The sequence below is a fragment of the Paroedura picta genome, chromosome 7, assembly GCF_049243985.1.
Source record: "Paroedura picta isolate Pp20150507F chromosome 7, Ppicta_v3.0, whole genome shotgun sequence".
In the NCBI taxonomy this organism is placed as follows: domain Eukaryota; kingdom Metazoa; phylum Chordata; class Lepidosauria; order Squamata; family Gekkonidae; genus Paroedura; species Paroedura picta.
In genome coordinates, this window is record NC_135375.1 from 100,480,436 (window position 1) to 100,501,017 (window position 20,582).

The window sequence follows — 20,582 nt, forward strand, 5'->3', positions numbered from 1 at the left end:
ACGGGCACCTCTGTTTAAAGACCATTTTTTAATATAAGAAATTTAAATTTTTATAAAGATAAACAGAAAAGAAGAGAAATATATTTTGGTTACAGTATACCCCCACCCCTCAACCTCCCATAGTCCCTTTCCTTTACTTACTCCAAGCTTCATTTGGTGAGATAGTCCAAGTGGAAGCTCCACTGCTCCTGGAATTCTTCCCGTGCTCTTTTATTGACTACAGAGGTAAGTTTTGCGATTTTTGCTAATTCAGCAAGTTTATCCAGCCATCAGTCAAGTGTTGGAATCTCCTGTGATTTCCCATTCTTGGCCAGAACTAGTCTTGCCGCCACCATGGCATAAAAGAAGATAATTCTGGTATGAGAGGGGAGTAATTCTGGACACAAACTTAACAACAAAATCTGTATGCTTTCCTACATCTCCACCTGTTTAAAGAACGTTTTGATTCAGCTTTGTCCTTTGATGCCTTTAGACCTCATGGGCAAATAGTCGTTTGCTTACACCAGGAATTCCCAACCAGTGGTCCGCAGGAGCTCCAGAGGGGTCTACAGCATTTCCCCTCCTGTCTTAATGGACTTGGCCCACAAGCTAAGGAATCTGGATAGACACAATTTGACCACCCCTGCCATGGAGTCGACTCTCCAAAGCTGCCTATTCCTCCAGGTGAACACCTCTCTTGTCGCAAGGAGGTCTGGCAATGCTGCTTGAGACTCAGCAACCTGTGGTGTGTAAATTCAAATGTCCCAGCTAACCACGGCACAAAACTGTGTTTAATAAATTGCCTTAAAAGCCTCATTTGAAATACTGGCTTGATAACATAGGGCAATTCCGCACATTGGTAAAAATAGCGTTACGCCAGCTGAATGGCGTAGTGCTAAATATTATTGTGCCTCCCGGCCACTCCTCACCTTTTTGCCATCTTGCTCCAGTCTGCTGCTTTTTCGCGCTTCGTGCCCTCCACAATTGCTGCTGGAAATGCCGGAAGAGAGAAACGTGCTTTAAACGTGACTCTCTTCTACCTGTCAATCAAGCCAGGCAGCCAATCCGCTTTCTCCATGTTTTAAAGGTCCCGCGATGCCCACTAATTTATTTAAAATTTATACTTCTCCGTTTAAACACCTATGCATAGAATCATAGATGCATAGTGCTTTTTGAACACCTCCCCTTATGGAATCAGGAGTCTTTAGATACTTTAGAGAGGCATGCTTTGAGTCACAACTTTGGAAAGAAATGCTTTTATTTCTGGCATCGCCTGCATGCTTGTGTGCCTATTCGTTGCTCCAGGCTGTTCTCTATCTTTAAACATTCCCATCCCCCGTAAGAAGGGAGAGGGAGGCAGGTATGAGGGCGGGACACTGGAGGCTGAGATAGCGCTTCTTCACTTCCATACATTTCTTTGGCTGCTGGCCTGCTGGTTGACTTCGCACCTAACAACAACAACAATGTCTGATTTCACTTTTCTTTGTTCAAGATCACACAGAGCTTTGCTCTATTACTAAGAAGTATAAAAAATGCCAAATGAGGGGGGAAGGTTTTCCTTTAGCTCTCCAAGTGTACAAACCATATGTGGGATGATGTTTCATGAGACAGTGCAGTGAGTATCACAAGCCGGAGTCTCGTTCTACGGGTGTTTCGTAATGAGTGTTGTGGAATCCAGAAAGCCTGCATCTTGACACAGGGGAGGGCGCAAGAAAGGAGAAGTCACATCTGCTGATGAGATACAGTGACCAGCCGTCTGCTGAGCGGGAGACCAAACTGGCTCCTTTTTTTCCTTAGGAGAGAAGAAGGGTGAACCCGTGGATATCAGCCGAGAAAGGAAACGCAGCTGTGTGTTGTTATCTGCAGACGGACTGAACAAAAGGCCTTTCTCCTCTGCAGAGACCTCCTGATAAGTAATATTTTAATTCATTCAGGGCAGATTTTCTGTTGAATAAACTTTGCTAGTTTGGGAAGAGTAATACTAAGAAACCCGATAGATTCAAATGTGCAGCCGTGTTGGTCTGAAGTAGCACAATAAAATCAGTAGCACCTTTAAGATGCACTCTAAAGCTCACACCCTGAATAAATCTTTGTTGGTCTTAAAGGTGCTACTGGACTCTGTTTTTATTAGGAAACCCGATAACACTTGTGAGCAGGACTCAGTTTTGATCCAGGGCCCAGACCCTTCCCCCCTTTTGTAATGCTAGGTCTCAGCTTTGACAGATGGGAGCACTTTGGGGCATGTGCAGAGTTTCTTTCTCCAAGTAACCCTCCGCAACCAATGCACATTCAGTAGAAAATTTGGTAGATGGTACTGACTATCATGTGTACAATCTGTGTATCTGAGTTTGTGGAACGTTTCTTTGTTAAGTGTTACCGTTTCCCATAACAGCTTTAATGTGTACCAGGGGGCCCTTGGGACTAATCTATATTTTGTTTGCATGATCAGAAGTAGTAGATAGATTTTACTGTATTGGCCAAAGGCCTACACACTGAAATTATACACACATACACACACAATTCAGCTGAAAAGATAATCACAGATGAAATTCCATTAGCAATTTAAGTGCAATATTTAGGGTTTAAAAGTCTTAGGATACAATTTCCCTATGGCCGTCTTTGGCGTTATCAGCATTAAAATGCATCCAAATAATGCATCCAACTAAAAATAACAAGAACTGGTAATTCTCCAGAATTCAGGAACAGAATGGACATTATTCTAGTGTTTCTGCTTTCAGTTTCTTGGGTGGCAGAAAGAAAGGACAGCAGCAGAAAATCTCAGTGGTATCGGACAACTTCCCAATCCCCTTCCCCCTTAAAAAAACATGTGCAGATGTCCCCTACAACAATCCCATGAGGTACATCTGCTGTCACACATTGTGGCTGTCCACAAACAGCATGGTGGTGATGCAGGATCAGTATCCAGGAATGGTTGGGGAGGGGTCATCATCTGGGCATGGAATTGGGGTAACTGTGGGTGGGCAGGTAGTTGAGAATTTCCTGCAATTCGCAGGGGGTTGGACTACATGATCCTGGAGGTCCCTTCCAACTCTATGATTCTATGAGTCAATTTCTTGCCAGAAAGCTAGTTCTAGAAGTTTACTCATCACCAAATGAGGTGGAGATGACAGAGAAGCAGCCCAGCCTTATTTATCCAAGAAGAAAAGTTGTTTTTTATACCTGCTTTTCTCTACCAGAAGGAGTCTCAAACGGGCTTACAATAACCTCCCGTTCCTCTCCCCACAACAAACACCCTGTGAAGTAGGTGGGGCTGAGAGAGCCCTGATGTTCCTGCTCTGTGAGAACAGCACTATCAGGGCTGTGATGAGCCCAAGGTCACCCAGCTGGCTGCATCTGGAAGAGCAGGGAATCAAAGCCGGCTTGCCAAATTAGAGGCCGCTGCTCTTAACCGTGACATGAAGACTGAGTGGTGTTTCTCCTCTTTTTGTTTTTTGAAGAGCCAAAGACCATTTGGCCCGTTTTGTCCTCCACTGTCCAAGGCCAGTCCCTTTCTCGCCCCTGGTCATCTCCCCACTTCTGCTGCTCTTTCACCTGTGCCCTGCGAATCCTTAAACTGACACTGGTGCTACAGGCCTCTGAAACTGGCTCTGCATTATGGGTGCTGGATTACCTGCTGGTAAGGTAAGCTCTCATCTTTGGTGCCAGTGCCCAGGTGTGAGCAGCGTGGCCCCTCCATTACTGGCAAGGTGATGGGCATTTGGCTCTGCTTTCTTTAGAGCGGCAGCTTCTAATCTGGTGAGGCAGGTTTGATTCCCTGCTCCTCCACATGCAGCCAGCTGGGTGACCTTGGCCTAGTCACAGTCCTGACAGAGCTGTTCCGACCAAGCATTCCTGTCAGACCTCTCTCAGGCTCACCTACCTCACAGGGTATCTGCTGTGGGGAGAGGAAGGGAAGGTGATTGCAAGCCTCTCTGAGACTCCTATGGACAGTAAAAAGCAGGGCATAAAAGCCAACTACTCTTCTTCTTGTCCAACAGCACCCATCCCGGACAGCGGTCCAGCAGGAACTGTCACTGAAAGGACTTCTGCTCATGTTCCTCTATTGAACCCTTTCAGACTAGTCAGGATGGACTGGCGGTGTGTGGCCCCCGGAATCATCCTCGTGCTGATCAAATTTGCAGGGACGTCCCTCTTTGTCACTTTCAGTGAGTATTGTGCTATTATGGTCTTGGCTTTATTTTTACCTGAGGTTTTCCTTTTGTTAACCCTCCGCCCCATCCATGAATCCACATTTTCTTGCCCTTTTTGGCTTTAAAATAAAACTCTCAGAGAAAGACTCAGCAACGCTAACTAAAAATACAGCACTGAGAATAAACGTTCTTTAACTCTGTTTGTACGGCCTGGCATTTTGTGGTCTTCTCCTGTTCTTTCTTTTCTAGTTCGCTGCCTCTTGGCATTGCAGTGTGAATGATCCAAACCTATTTCTCAATTCCCCCCCCCCCTACAATTGTGCTATTAGAGGTGTTATACTCCAAGTGTTTATCTCTTTGTAGTCAGAAGATTACAGTGCAACAAAGCTGCAGCTCTGTTAGCGCACCTTTGGGAGAAGAAGGTTATCGTCATGCCAGTTATCCTTGGAGCCCTTAGAGCAGGGGTAGTCAAACTGCGGCCCTCCAGATGTCCATGGACTACAATTCCCAGGAGCCCCCCTGCCAGCGAATGCTGGCAGGGGGCTCCTGGGAATTGTAGTCCATGGACATCTGGAGGGCCGCAGTTTGACTACCCCTGCCTTAGAGTATTAGCTAAAAGTCTCAAGGACACTCTGGGCACTGAGCAAATAACACCAGCTCAGCTCCAGAAGACAATGTTGCTTGGAACAGTAAGAATCCTGCAACAATACATCTATAATTCCTAATGACTTGGCTACTTCTGGAATTGCAGAACACCATGTAACACAAGTGAAATATCTTGTGGTCATTCATCAATTCATGAATTCCTCAATCCAGAGTTGGCAGCCCTAGCAAAAGGGCATCTAATGCTTTCTACCCCATATGGTTTCTATCCCACTCCTGTCCCATGAGGAAGGAAAACAAATAGGTACCCTGCCTTTGCCTGTCTCCCCCCCTCTGCCTTGCAAGGTTGTTAGAGATCCATATATTTACTCTGACTCAGCAGCTGAAGGTTTGGATAAAGAAGAGCTGGGTTTTTGTAACCTGCTTTTTACTACCTGAAGGAGTCTCAAAGTAGCCTTCCCTTCCTCTCCCCACAACAGACACCTGTGAGGTAGGTGGTGTCTGAGATAGTTCTGAGAAAACTGTGACTGGCCCAAGGTCACCCAGCTGGCTGCTTGTGGAGGAGTGGGGAATCAAACCCAGTTCTCCAGATAAGAGACCGCCGCTCTTAACCTGTACTCCCCACTGGCTGCAGTCTAATTAGGTGCCCTGAACAAGCAGGAATTTCCTTGGATGTTCTCACTTGAGGGAAGTCCTAGGGCCACTCCGCATGACTTAAATGTAGACAAAGTCTTACCTTTCATGAATGCTATTAATTTAACATTCCGCATGACGTCGTAAGCAAACTGCAAAACTCATGCCGAACTACTGCAATAATTGGAATTTTATAGAGCTTAGGGGGAAATCCAGAAAAATGGATTCCCCCTGAAAAAACCGCTACACTTCTGAGCACAAGCTGCAACACATCAGCGAAAGACATGTGCGTTCTCAAAATAGCGGTAGTAAGAATGTCCCTCCCTCGCTCTCGCCCCTGAGCTTCCGGAGACGAGATCGCCATTTCCCCCCCTTAGACTGGCAAAAGCAACAAACGTCTTGTGTGTTTCTAAACTGAATCTGGGCCATCTACAGCTGCTGTTTCTAGCTGACAATTGCTGAAAGACCTTATGATGGATCTCCTGCATCTTTACTTATGTGTAACTTCCAAGCAGAGTTACACCATTCTGGGTTTATTGAAGACAATAAGGATACAACTCTGTTTCAGGTTGTGGTATTAGAGTCTAAGAGCAGGGAGGTCTCATCTGGTTAGTTCCTAAAACACCACATTTGGCCAGCTCTCTCAAATGACAATTGCATATGAGAAAGAGGACTGAGAAATATTTGCTGTGATCTGTATTTTAGTGGTAACATCTGGTACTGCTCATAAGACACCATTTAAAATGTTCTTCTTTTCAGTCCCGCAGATCTTCCCCAGAGGAAACCTCAGTTTTGTTCCTGAGGATAATTTTACAGGTAACATTGAGAAGGCAGCAATACCCAACTTTCTGGGTTGTCAAATCATTAATATAGATTTCTGCTAAGAGGTAATCATGTGATTCAGGAGTGATTCTGCCGAAACAGTTCAATTCTTTGGTAAAAAAAAAACTTAAGAGTTGAAAATCCTTTCTAATAATTATTTTTATGCACCTTGAAGAAGAATGATCATTTCTCATACTGGACTGACTTCATTTCCAAATCAGTGAGATCCTCATGCAGCTACATCTGATAGCATTTTGCAGTTATTAGTTACTTTTGTGGATGAGATCCAGATTCACAGCACTTTTGGGTTTAAAAGCAAGTAATCTTTACTGGGGAGATTATTTACAAATATATATCATATTAATCTGCTTCAGTCTCCTTACTCAAGCAGAGTACAAAAGCTTAAAGAATCATTACAAAAGCAGCACATTGCAAGTTTTTATTGCTAGGCTAAAAGCAGGACTACGTCTCACACTTTGGCACCTGGAGAGAGCTGAGCCTATTGGAGTCCGCTATTTGCTTCAGCAAAAGCACATGGAGCTCCTCTTCCTGAAGAAAGAGGACATGGGTGGGAGCCCAGCTTAAACAAAGTAATCACCAGAGCACAGGGCTCAAAATTCCCTGCAACCTCACCAATGGCCACTTGATGCCACTAGTGAACACACAGGCACAGCTCAGCTGCTTAAACAGCTTAGCAACAGCTCTTCAAGGCTGACCACCCAATTCCTTGCTGATTGCAATTCCAACAGATTGTATAAAATAACAAGCCAAACGGTTGTTTTCTGCATACAAATAGAGAAATGGAAGAACATGCAGCACAGTCCTAAAGAAAGCCAAACATATTTGATGGGCCATTTATTTTCACTGCACAGTAGGTTGCCCGGTCTCTGAGATCTGCTGGTGGCGGGGGGGGGGGGAATGGGGGATGGGGGACGCAATTACCAAGAGTGGGAAGAAACATGATGTGCCTATTTAGGCAAGTTGGGGGGAGGTGACATTCTAGCTAATGGGCAAATACTCTATGGTAGAATTAGGTTCTACCATAGAGTTTCCCCCCAAAATCAGAGCGTTGCCTTTAATGTCCCTGACATACCTGAGTCACTTCTAGATCATGTAGTGCAGGGGTAGTCAAACTGCGGCCCTCCAGATGTCCATGGACTACAATTCCCATGAGCCCCTGCCAGCAAATGCTGGCAGGGGCTCATGGGAATTGTAGTCCATGGACATCTGGAGGGCCGCAGTTTGACTACCCCTGATGTAGTGTGTGTGGGGGGGATATTAACTGGAGGGGTGTTAATTGAGAAAGAGATACTGTCTGAAAGCAGGGGACTCCCGCTCTGACCAGGGTGTGTGCGCCTGGCAACCCTACTAGCCAATGTTATAGTGAACATTTTCAAAGTGAATGTGAAAGACTAATAAAATGTCAATTTGCAGTTCTAGAGGTCACCCCAAGTCCAACTGAGAACCTCATGACTACTTCTGTGAGAATCACAAGAGCAGGTAACATATTGTTTAGTTACACTGAAGTAAAGAAAACCAAATACTGACTGAGGCCTAGTTTTAACACCAGGGGAAAACTCATGTATGAGGTGTACTATTTCAGATTGCCTGTAAGAGTCTGGTATGATTGCATGTTCCTCCATCAAGGGAAAAAAAAACCCTTTACTTGTAGAAAACTAGCCTGTCAGGGAAAAGTTAGAATAGGAAAAGCCCAATTAAAAAAAATAATTTTCAGTCCTACAGACAACTTAACGTCTGCCTGAAAGCCCTGAGAGTCACAATTGCAGGTAACTTCATACCATCAAGTTACACTGAAGTAAAGTAAACCGAATGCTGAGAGAGACTTAGTTTTAACCCCAGTAGTAAACTTGTATATGAGGTATAGGTAAGAGGCTCAGATTGCAGGTCTAATTCAGTGTTCCTCCATGAGCAAAGAACAATCCTCCCACGTAGAAAACTAGCATGTCAAGGGAAAAGCTAGCCTATAACCATACTTTAGACAGTTCTTCTATGGCAAAGGAATTTTGGTGTGGCCTGGGTAGTTTGAGAACTTCAGGTATTGGCTACTACATAATCATGTCTAAACAAAGATAGTTTTAATTGGGCTTTGCTGTTGTGTTGCTCCATATTTTGTGAGATTTTCTTCATAAGCATACTTCCTTCTTCCTGTCTCCTGCTACAGTCCAAGTTGGAGAGCTAAGGTGGGAAAATTACGGGAGAAACTTATACGGGTTTTCACAAAACATGCTTGAATGGACATCTGGCTTTTCAGAATGCGATGACCGGAGCTCACATCTGGTGATCATCAATGACAAAGAAGAAATGGTAAGAAGATGATGTTTGGGGAGTTCAAGTTCCACCGTCCAGTTGGGGCTTTGAGAGCTCCTGGAATTACAACTGATTTCCTGACTTCAGAGATCCATTATCCTGGGGAATAAATGACTGCCTGAAGGGTTTTGTCTATGGGTTGGCCGAACTGTGGCTCTCCAGAATGATGTCCATACACTACAGTTACCATGAGCTCCTGCCAGTTGGCAATGGTAACTGAAGTCCATGGACATCTGGAGAACCACAGTTAGGCTTCCTCGAGATAGCTGATTTCCCAACCTAGAGCTGGAAATCTTGTTGGGAATTCAGATGCTTTTGAAGGGCTCATCTTTTTGAGCAGGGCATTCACACCCCACCACCCACTGAAACTTTTGCAGCAAGTCAGAAGAAGGTGCCTATCCCAGGATTACCAAGAAAGTGTGTTTTCCATATAAAATTTGACCCTTGGAACGAAATATGGTTAGACTCCAGATATTTGAAAATAAAAATGAACAGATGTACAGAAGATAACTGACCCAAGAAGTATAGCTTACCAAATGAGGCATCAGGAACTCATTGCCGGTAGATGTAGAGATGAGCACGGATTGTGTAGCAACAGCTTCTAATCTGGCGACCTGGGTTTGATTACTTGCTCTTCCACCTGCAGCCAGCTGGGTGACCTTGGGCTCATCACAGCACTGAAAAAGCTGTTCTGACTGCGCAGTAATACCAAGGCTCTCAAAGACTGATTCCGCATGAGGAATTTGCCCAGCCTCTCATTGCGCGCGAGTTTGGGTGCTGCTTCCTCATTACATCGGCAGCAACCTGCGTGCAAACAGGGACAAGTCCGTCTGAAAGGAGAAACGTCCAACAGTCTCAGTAGTGATTTGCCCATCCTTGCATCCACGCTCCTCTCTACTTTTCCAGATCACAATTTGTTTTTAAAAGTGCAATCCACATTGCTATGGGACCACAAAGTGACATGCCCTTCATTCAAATAAAATGTTCTCTTCAGTGTGCACAGTAATATTGGGATCGGGCAGCAACCCAATCAAAAACACATTCCTATTTGTGTTTTCTGGCACTGGGGTATGAATGGGGAAGGGGGGAGCTTCTCTGCCACTTCATCAGGAGGCAAAAAGCCATGACGAGACAGCGGGATAATGCGGGAGGGGTCTCCTGTCTGGAAACATGCAAATGCATGGTTTACTTATGCGCGTTTGCAAGCAGGAGGCCGTGTACGTTTTCTGCCTCCTTACAGAAATGGTCTCAGCCTCACCTACCTCACTGGATATGTGTTGCGGGCAGAGGAAGGCAAGGCAAGGCAACTGTAAACTGCTTTGAGACTCTTTGGGGCAGTGAAACATGAGATTGTTCATGGAGTACAGGCCCATCACTGGCTACTGGCCATAGTTAGTCCTCATACAGAACAGGGTCTGTTGCCTGTTGGAAGCTCACTCTTATAGCTCCATATTTCAATTTATTTGTGCTGCCCTATCTGGCCACACCCAGTGGCAGCTGAGCGGGAGGTGCCTTGGCTGCGGAGCTAAGCCTGAGTCACCACACAAGAGCAAAGTCAGTGTCCAGTCCGGGTCGTTACACCTACCGAAACAAACAGAATCAGGGGCAAGGCAAGGAGTGGTCAAGGGATAGCCGAGGTCAGGATCCAGATAAACGGGGTATTTGTCAAAGCTAGTCCAGTTACCAAGAGCAAAGTCGAGAGCCGTATGCCAAGGTCAGGGAAGCCGTCAGGAAATCACACAGGAGTTTGCAGAGCAAAGGGAATCCAAGGCGGACGGGAGGGTTTCTGCACAGCTTGCATCCATGCTGAGGAGCTGCTGCTGCCTTGCCTAAAAGCAACCTAGCTTAAGTGGCTGCACCTGGGGGAGGACTCACTCATCCATCCCAGCTGGACCCCATCTACTTAGACAGTGTGCCTGCAGTCTTCGGCTCCTCCAGTGTTCTGTGAAATCCGATCTCCTATGCACCCTTAGTCTTTCTGGGGAGCTACCCAGACTAGAGTGCACTTGTGGCTGTACCAGAGCTGCATCTTGAAAATAGACCGGCTCATTTCTGCTGTTCTCCTCTGTGCATTCAGAGGCACCTCTCTGCTCTGACAGCAGAGTTGGTTGATTTACAGCAGCTGGCTTGGCAGTTGGCTCTGGTTGCTGTGGCAACACCTCGGAGACGGGAGGTGTCTGTGGGGGGGCATGACATTATTTTAGATAAGTCTTTGGACTTTTATCTGGAACATTTTACTACAGAACTTATAAATGTGTTTTTCCGATGGCTGGAGGCAAACTTTTATCTTTTTTTCTGGGTGAATGTGTTGAAGATTTGAGCTGTGTTGTGTGGGGCATGGGAGCTGAGGATTTTCTTCTTGAACTTGTGAAAGGCCTTACAGTGGACATACAGAATAGAGATGCCAGCCTCTCAGATCGTTTCTGGCAATGAGGAAAGGGGCGTTCCAAAATCACTCATAATGGCCGGTATAGGGAATAACCCAACTTCATGCATTTCCCCATTGGCCAGGCCCAAATTAGACCCTACTTGAAAAGATGAAATCTCATTTTCTGGGGATTCCTTTTTTTGCAGGGCAAGTGAGGAGGCAATATGGAACTGTGCCTGAAGAAGCAAATTTTAATTTGGAAATGGATTTTTAAAAATTGACCCTTTAAAAATGCCTAGCTAATTCGAAAAAGGCTGCTTCTTTCCCCGTTAAATCCCAAATGCCAGAAAACACAAAGGGGGATGTGTCTTGGCTGTGTGATCCCAAAACAGATGAAGACAATAAACACAGCATTTTATTTTAACTTGGGGTACGTAGGAACTTTGGCCACCTCATGAGAAGGAAGGACTCCCTAGAGTAGAGCGTAATGCTGGGAGCGATTGAGGGCAAAAGAAGAAGGGGATGGCAGAGGACGAAGTGGCTGGATGGAGTCACTGAAGCAGTCGGTGTGAGCTTATATGGACTCCGGGGAATGGTAGAGGACAGGAAGGCCTGGAGGATCATTGTCCATGGGGTCGCGATGGGTCAGACACGACTTCGCAACTAACAACAATAACAAGGTAGCAACATGGACTGTGCCATTTCCCCCTGCCAAAAGAAAACATTATCACGATCAGGAAATAGAGAGGGGATGGTGGGTACAAAGGCAAGACAATGCTAGCGAGACTGCCACATGTTTCTCCCTCCACATGGGCTTTCCCCGGTTGCTCCCAGATGTGAGGAGCAATAAGGAGTAGCAAATCCAGTTTTAGTGAATTACCTCATCCCAAGGCAAATCTGGCCAAAACTCACACCAGCCCCTGCACAGCCTTGGGTTGCAGATGATGTCATGTGGAAGCAGCACTAAAACCGGTCTAGGATAAAATTCCTCATGCGGAAACAATATTCCATTTGTCTGTCTTGAATCTACTGCCTACCAGTTTACAAGGAGAGTCTTGAATTCTAGTATTCATTTATCCATCTATCCTTTTCTTGCTAGGAATTTCTTCAAAATAGAACAAGAAACGCAAAGTATTTCATTGGGCTAGAACATCCAGATGACAGGAATCAATGGCTTTGGATTGACGACACAGAACCCAGGGGAGATTTGTACGTTTTTTCATTTTTTTCACCCTTCCTAGTACTACACCAAACACTGGGTCTCTCCCCTAAGGGACACAAAAACTTTTTCCTTGGGAGGTTTATTTTGGCTACACCACGAAAAAAGGACGGTTCGAAAGGAGTATAATAACAGAAGAAAGAACCTACCCTAGGTTACAATAAACAATTTCACAATAAATGTAACTAAAAGTGTCATATCTCATCTTTTAATAGAACAACCAAAATGGCCTCCAGATTTTCAAGTGAGTTTTCATCAGTGGTTGTTTTTCAACACAATGTTTGCTAGCGAAGTCCATCAATAGGTTCAATTCTTTTTGGCAGAATTTAAATAATATATATATATATGGCCTTAGCCTCACAGGTACGGGGAAGTTTAGTCGAAAGACTGTTCCTGTTAGACTAAACTTCCCATACCTGTGAGCCTAAGGTAGTTCTATTAAACAACCATTTTGGTTGTTCTATTAAAAGAAAAGATAAGATACTTTTAGTTACATTTATTGTGAAATTGTTTATTGTAGCCTAGGGTAGGTTCTTTCTTCTGTTATTAGTTTAAATTTGGCTGTAAAATCATAATGTTATGGTGACCCCCATAGGCGTTTACACTGAGATAAGTTTGGAGATAGTTTGCAATAGTCTACCGCTGCATAGTGACCCTGGTATTCCTTAGTGGTCCCTCTTCCAGATACTCACCAGGGCTGATCCCGTTCAGTATCCAGGTTGGGATATCCTGGGCTATCCAGTTCACGTTTCCACAGGACACAAATATGTTGCGTGACCAGATGTCAATGAAGACAGTGCTCATCTAACTTTAAAAAGTGAGCAGGAGAGGTAATTACAGCGAATGCAAGTTCTCAATGAAGACAAAGCTCCTCTACATTTAATATGTGAGCAGGAGAGGTAATTTCAGTGTGTGTAACTTCTCAATGAAGTCAGGGCTCCTCTACATTTAATAAGTGAGCAGGAGAGATAATGTCAGCAAGTGGATCTGCTCGATTAAGATGGTGCTCCTCTGCCTATAATAAGTGAACAGGAGAGATAATTACAGTGTGTGACACATCTCAATTAAGATGCTGCTCCTCTACATATAATAAGTGAGCAGGAGAGATAATTTCAGCGAGTGAAACTTCTCAATGTAGATGGTACTCCTCTACATAGAACAAGAGGAGGAGAGGTAATAACTGTGAACGCAAGTTCTCAAAGAAGACAGGGATCCTCTACCTTTAATAAGTGAGCAGGAGAGGTAATTTCAGCGAGTGCCACTTCCCAATGAAGACAGCGCTCCCCTAACATTAATATGTGAGCCAGAGAGTTAATTTCAGTCCATGCAATTTCTCAATGAAGTTGGAGCTCCTCTACGTTTAATGAGTGAGCAGAGGAGATAACTTCATTGAGTGCAATTTCTCAAAGAAGACAGGGCTCCTCTATATTTAATAAGTGAGCAGCATAGATAATGTGAGGAAGTGGAACTGCTCAATGAATATGGTCCTCCTCTACCTTTAATAAGTGAGCAGGGGAGATAATTTCATTGAGTGCAACTTCTCAAAGAAGACAGGAGGGATAATTTCAGGAGAGATAATTTCAGTGCGTGCAAGTTCTCAATTAAGATGCTGCTCCTCTACCTCTAAGTGAGCAGGAGAGATAATGTCTGGAAGTGGAACTGCTCAATGAACACGGTGCTTCTCCACCTTTAATAAGAGAGCAGGAGAGGTCACTTCATTGTGCTCAAGATATCAATGAAGACAGGTCTCCTCTACTTTTAATAAGTGAGCAGGAGAGATAATTAAAGTGAGATCAAGTTCTCAATGAATACAGTGCTCCTCTTCCTTTAAAAAGTGAGCAGGAGAAATAATATCTGCTTGTGACATTTCTAAATGAAGTTGGTGCTCCTCTACCTTTAATTAGTGAGCAGGGGAGATAATTTCATTAAATGCAAGTTCTCAAAGAAGATAGGGCTCCTCTACATTTAATAAGTGAGCAGGAGATATAATGTCAGGAAGTAGAACTCCTCAATGAACACCGTGCTCCTCTACCTTTAATAAGAGAGCAGGAGAGGTCATTCCATTGTGCTCAAGATGTCAATGAAGACAGGGCTCCTCTACTTTTAATAAGTGAGCAGGAGAGATAATATCAGACTGTGCAATATCTCAATTAAGTTGGTGCTCCTCTACCTTTAATGAGTGAGCAGGGGAGATAATTTCATTGAGTGCAACGTATCAAAGAAGACAGGAGGGATAATTTCAAGAGAGATAATTTCAGAGTGTGCAATTTCTCAATTAAGATGCTGCTCCTCTACTTATAATAAGTGAGCAGGAGAGATAATTTCAGCGAGTGAACGTTGTCAATATAGACGGTGCTCCCCTACATATAACAAGAGAAGAGGAGGGGTAATAACTGTGAACGCAAGTTCTCAAAGAAGACAGGTCTCCTCTACTTTTAATAAGTGAGCAGGAGAGATAATTAAAGTGAGAGCAAGTTCTCAATTAATACAGTGCTCCTCTACCTTTAAAAAGAGAGCAGGGAGATATTATAAGCGCGTACAATTTCTCAATGAAGTTGGTGCTCCTCAACCTTTAATGAGTGAGCAGGGGAGATAATTTCATTGAGTGCAACTTCTCAAAGAAGACAGGGCTCCTCAACATTTAATAAGTGAGCAGCAGAGATAATATCAGGAAGTGGAACTGCTCAATGAATAAGGTGCTCCTCTACCTTTTATAAGAGTGCAGGAGATGTCATTTCATTGTGCTCAAGATGTGCTCAAAATGAAGACAGGTGTCCTCTACTTTTAATAAGTGAGCAGGAGAGATAATATCAGCGCGTGTAATATCTCAATGAAGTTGGTGCTCCTCTACCTTTAATAAGTGAGCAGGGGAGATAATTTCATTGAGTGCAACTTCTCAAAGAAGACAGGAGGGATAATTTCAAGAGAGAAAATTTCAGAGCTTGCAATTTCTCAATTAAGATGCTGCTCCTCTACTTATAATAAGTGAGCAGGAGAGATAATTTCAGCGAGTGAATGTTGTCAATATAGACGGTGCTCCCCTACATATAACAAGAGAGGGGGAGAGGTAAAAATAGAGCAGGAGAGACAATATAAGCGCGTGCAATTTCTCAATGAAGTTGGTGCTCCTTTACCTTTAATGAGTGAGCAGGGGAGATAATTTCATTGAGTGCAACTTCTGAAAGAGGCCAGGGCTCCTCAACATTTAAGAAGTGAGCAGGAGAGATAGTCTGAAAGTGGAACTGCTCAATGAATATGGTGTAAGAGAATTAATTAAAGTGAGAGGAAGTTCTAAATGAATACAGTGGTCCTCTTCCTTTAAAAAGAATGCAGGAGAAATAATATCTGCGCGAGGCATTTATAAATGAAGTTGGAGCTCCTCTACCTTTAATCAGTGAGCAGGGGAGATAATTTCATGAAATGCAACTTCTCAAAGAAGAAAGGTCTCCTCCACATTTAATAAGTGATCAGGAGAGATAATGTCAGGAAGTGGAACTCCTAAATGAACACGGTGCTCCTCTACCTTTAATAAGAGAGCAGGAGAGGTCATTTCATTGTGCTCAAGATGTCAATGAAGACAGGGCTCCTCTACTTTTAATAAGTGATCAGGAGAGATAATTAAAGTGAGAGCAAGTTCTCAATTAATACAGTGCTCTTCTAACTTTAAAAATAGAGCAGGAGAGATAATATAAGCGCGTGCAATTTTTCAATGAAGTTGGTGCTCCTCTATCTTTAACAAGTGAGCAGGGGAGATAATTTCATTAAATGCTACTTCTCAAAGAAGACAGGGCTCCTCTACATTTAATAAGTGAGCAGGAGAGATAATGTCCGGAAGTGGAACTGCTCAGTGAACATGGTGCTCCTCTACCTTTAATAAGAGAGCAGGAGAGGTCATTTCATTGTGCTCGTGATGTCAATGAAGACAGGGCTCCTCTACTTTTAATAAGTGAGTAGGAGAGATAATTAAAGTGAGAGCATGTTCTCAATTAATACGGTGTACCTCTACCTTTAAAAAGAGAGCAGGAGAGATAATATAAGCGCGTGCAATTTCTCAGTGAAGTTAGTGCTCCTCTACCTTTAATAAGTGAGCAGGGGAGATAATTTCATTGTGTGCAAGTTCTCAATGAATACAGTGCTCCTCTACCTTTAATGAGTGAGCAGGGGAGATAATTTCATTGAGTGCAACTTCTCAAAGAAGACAGGAGAGATAATTTCAAGAGAGATAATTTCAGTGTGTGCAATTTCTCAATTAAGATGCTGCTCCTCTACTTATAATAAGTGAGCGGGAGAGATAATTTCAGCGAGTTAACTTTGTCTATATAGATGGTGCTCCTCTACATATAACAAGAGAAGAGGGAGGTAATAACTGTGAACGCAAGTTCTCAAAGAAGACAGGTCTCCTCTACTTTTAATAAGTGAGCAGGAGAGATAATTAAAGTGAGAGCAAGTTCTCAATTAATACAATGCTCCTCTACCTTTAAAGAGAGAGCAGGAGAGATAATATAAGCTCGTGCAATTTCTCAATGAAGTTGGTGCTCCTCTACCTTTAATGAGTGAGCAGGAGAGATAATTTCATTGAGTGCAACTTCTGAAAGAGGACAGGGCTCCTCAACATTTAAGAAGTGAGCAGGACAGATAGTGTCTGAAAGTGGAACTGCTCAATGAATATGGTGCTCCTCTACCTTTAATAAGAGAACAGGAGAGGTCATTCCATTGTGCTCAAGATGTCAATGAAGACAGGGATCCTCTACTTTTAATAAGTGAGTAAGAGAATTAATTAAAGTGAGAGGAAGTTCTAAATGAATACAGTGGTCCTCTTCCTTTAAAAAGAATGCAGGAGAAATAATATCTGCGTGAGGCATTTATAAATGAAGTTGGAGCTCCTCTACCTTTAATCAGCGAGCAGGGGAGATAATTTCATGAAATGCAACTTCTCAAAGAAGACAGGGCTCTTCCACATTTAATAAGTGAACAGGAGAGATAATGTCAGGAAGTGGAACTCCTCAATGAACACGGTGCTCCTCTACCTTTAATAAGAGAGCAGGAGAGGTCATTCCATTTTGCTCAAGATGTCAATGAAGACAGGGCTCCTCTACTTTTAATAAGTGAGCAGGAGAATTAATTAATGTTTGAGCAAGTTCTCAATGAATACAGTGCTCCTCTTCCTTTAAAAAGAGAGCAGGAGAAATAATATCTGCGTGTGGCATTTCTAAATGTAGTTGGTGCTCCTCTACCTTTAATCAGTGAGCAGGGGAGAGAATTTCATGAAATGCAACTTCTCAAAGTAGACAGGTCTCCTGTACTTTTAATAAGTGAGCAGGAGAGATAATTAAAGTGAGAGCAAGTTCTAAATGAATACAGTGCTCCTCTTCCTTTAAAAAGAGAGCAGGAGAAATAATATCTGCGCGTGGCATTTCTAAATGTAGTTGGTGCTCCTCTACCTTTAATCAGTGAGCAGGGGAGAGAATTACATGAAATGCAACTTCTCAAAGTAGACAGGTCTCCTCTACTTTTAATAAGTGAGCAGGAGAGATAATTAAAGTGATAGCAAGTTCTCAACGAATACACTGCTCCTCTTCTTTTAAAAAGAGAGCAGGAGAAATAATATCTGTGCGTGGCATTTCTAAATGCTCAATGAATGTCAGGAACTGGAACTTTTCAATTGATATAGTGCTCCTCTAACTTTAAAAAGAGTGCAGGAGAGGTCATTTCATTGTGCTCAAGATGTCAATGAAGACTGGGCTCCTCTACCTTTAAAAAGAGAGCAGGAGAGATAATATAAGCGCGTGCAATTTCTCAATGAAGTTAGTGCTCTTCTACCTTTAATGAGTGAGCAGGGGAGATAATTTCATTGAGTGCAACTTCTCAAAGAAGACAGGGCTCCTCAACATTTAATAAGAGAACAGGAGATATATAGTCTGGAAGTGGAACTGCTCAATGAATATGGTGCTCCTCTCCCTTTAATAAGAGAGCAGGAGAGGTCATTCCATTTTGCTCAATATGTCAATGAAGACAGTTCTCCTCTACTATTAATAAGTGAGCAGGAGAATTATTTAAAGTTTGAGCAAGTTGTCAATGAATACAGTGCACCTCTTCCTTTAAAAAGAGAGCAGGAGAAATAATATCTGTGCGTGGCATTTCTAAATGTAGTTGGTGCTCCTCTACCTTTAATCAGAGAGCAGGGGAGAGAATTTCATGAAATGCAACTTCTCAAATAAGACAGGTCTCCTCTACTTTTAATAAGTGAGCAGGAGAGATAATTAAAGTGAGAGCAAGTTCTCAATGAATACAATGCTCCTCTTCCTTTAAAAAGAGAGCAGGAGAAATAATATCTGCGTGTGGCATTTCTTAATGTAGATGGTGCTCCTCTACCTTTAATCAGAGAGCAGGGGAGAGAATTTCATGAAATGCAACTTCTCAAAGAAGACAGGTCTCCTCTACTTTTAATAAGTGAGCAGGAGAGATAATTAAAGTGATAGCAAGCTCTCAATGAATACAGTGCTCCTCTTCCCTCAAAAATAGAGCAGGAGAAATAATATCTGTGCGTGGCATTTCTGAATGAAGTTGGTGCTCCTCTGCCTTTAATCAGTGAGCAGGGGATATAATTTCATTAAATGCAACTTCTCAAAGAAGACAGGGCTCCTCAACATTTAATAAGTGAGCAGGAGAGATAATGTCTTGAGGTGCAACAGCTCAATGAATATGGTGCTCCTCTACCTTTAATAAGAGAGCAGGAGAGGTCATTCCATTGTGCTCAAGATGTCAATGAAGACAGGGCTCCTTTGCTTTTAATAAGTGAGCAGGAGAAATAATTAAAGTGAGAGCAAGTTCTCAGTGAATACAATGCTCCTCTTCCTTTAAAAAGAGAGCATGAGAAATAATATCTCAGTGTGGCATTTCTAAATGTAGTTGGTGCTCCTCTACCTTTAATGAGTGAGCAGGGGAGATAATTTCATTGAGTGCAACTTCTCAAAGAAGACAGGGCTCCTCAACATTTAATAAGTGAGCAGGAGAGATAATGTCTTGAGGTGGAACTGTTCAATGAATATGGTGCTCCTCTACCTTTAATAAGAGAGCAGGAGAGGTCATTCCATTGTGCTCAAGATGTCAATGAAGACAGGGCTCCTCTGCTTTTAATAAGTGAGCAGGAGAAATAATTAAAGTGAGAGCAAGTTCTCAATGAATACACTGGTCCTCTTCCTTTAAAAAGAGAGCAGGAGAAATAATATCTCCGTGTGGCATTTCTAAATGTAGTTGGTGCTCCTCTACCTTTAATGAGTGAGCAGGGGAGATAATTTCATTGAGTGCAACTTCTCAAAGAAGACAGGTTTCCTGAACATTTAATAAGTGAGCAGGAGAGATAATGTCTTGAGGTGGAAATGTTCAATGAGTATGGTGCTCCTCTACCTTTAATAAGAGAGCAGGAGAGGTCATTCCATTGTGCTCAAGATGTCAATGAAGACAGGGCTCCTTTGCTTTTAATAAGTGAGCAGGAGAAATAATTAAAGTGAGAGCAAGTTCTCAATGAATACACTGCTCCTCTTCCTTTAAAAAGAGAGCAGGAGAAATAATATCTCCGTGTGGCATTTCTAAATGTAGTTGGTGCTCCTCTAACTTTAATGAGTGAGCAGGGGAGATAATTTCATTGAGTGCAACTTCTCAAAGAAGACAGGGCTCCTCAACATTTAATAAGTGAGCAGGAGAGATAATGTCTAGAAGTGGAACTTCTCAATAAATATGGTGCTCCTCTCCCTTTAATAATATAGCAGGAGAGGTCGTTCCATTTTGCTCAAGATGTCAATGAAGACAGGGCTCCTCTGCTTTTAATAAGTGAGCAGGAGAAATAATTAAAGTGAGAGCAAGTTCTCAATGAATACACTGCTCCTCTTCCTTTAAAAAGAGAGCAGGAGAAATAATATCTGCGCGAGGCATTTATAAATGAAGTTGGAGCTCCTCTACCTTTAATCAGTGAGCAGGGGAGATAATTTCATGAAATGCAACTTCTCAAAGAAGAAAGGTCTCCTCCACATTTAATAAGTGATCAGGAGAGATAATGTCAGGAAGTGGAACTCCTAAATGAACACGGTGCTCCTCTACCTTTAATAAGAGAGCAGGAGAGGTCATTTCATTGTGCTCAAGATGTCAATGAAGACAGGGCTCCTCTACTTTTAATAAGTGATCAGGAGAGATAATTAAAGTGAGAGCAAGTTCTCAATTAATACAGTGCTCTTCTACCTTTAAAAATAGAGCAGGAGAAATAATATCTCAGTGTGGCATTTCTAAATGTAGTTGGTGCTCCTCTACCTTTAATGAGTGAGCAGGGGAGATAATTTCATTGAGTGCAACTTCTCAAAGAAGACAGGGCTCCTCAACATTTAATAAGTGAGCAGGAGAGATAATGTCTTGAGGTGGAACTGTTCAATGAATATGGTGCTCCTCTACCTTTAATAAGAGAGCAGGAGAGGTCATTCCATTGTGC

At 43.0% G+C, this 20,582-nt stretch overlaps 1 protein-coding gene across 3 annotated transcripts in view; it reads left to right on the plus strand.

Annotated features, from left to right (window-relative positions):
- The first annotated feature begins 27 nt into the window (after positions 1–27).
- Positions 28–20,582, plus strand: part of LOC143841422 (C-type lectin domain family 5 member A-like) — a 135,549-nt gene continuing 114,994 nt past the window's right edge. The window contains exons 1-7 of one of the 3 annotated variants that reach the window (XM_077345709.1): positions 28–225; positions 1,777–1,892; positions 4,057–4,145; positions 6,126–6,182; positions 7,623–7,688; positions 8,371–8,513; positions 11,984–12,093. In XM_077345709.1, coding sequence (XP_077201824.1) covers positions 4,067–4,145; positions 6,126–6,182; positions 7,623–7,688; positions 8,371–8,513; positions 11,984–12,093 — 455 coding nt within the window. In that variant the 5' untranslated portion in view covers positions 28–225; positions 1,777–1,892; positions 4,057–4,066. Of the gene's footprint in view, positions 226–1,575; positions 1,595–1,623; positions 1,893–3,977; positions 4,146–6,125; positions 6,183–7,622; positions 7,689–8,370; positions 8,514–11,983; positions 12,094–20,582 lie in introns of those variants that run through there. The other 2 variants (XM_077345710.1, XM_077345708.1) reach the window with 2 other exon arrangements.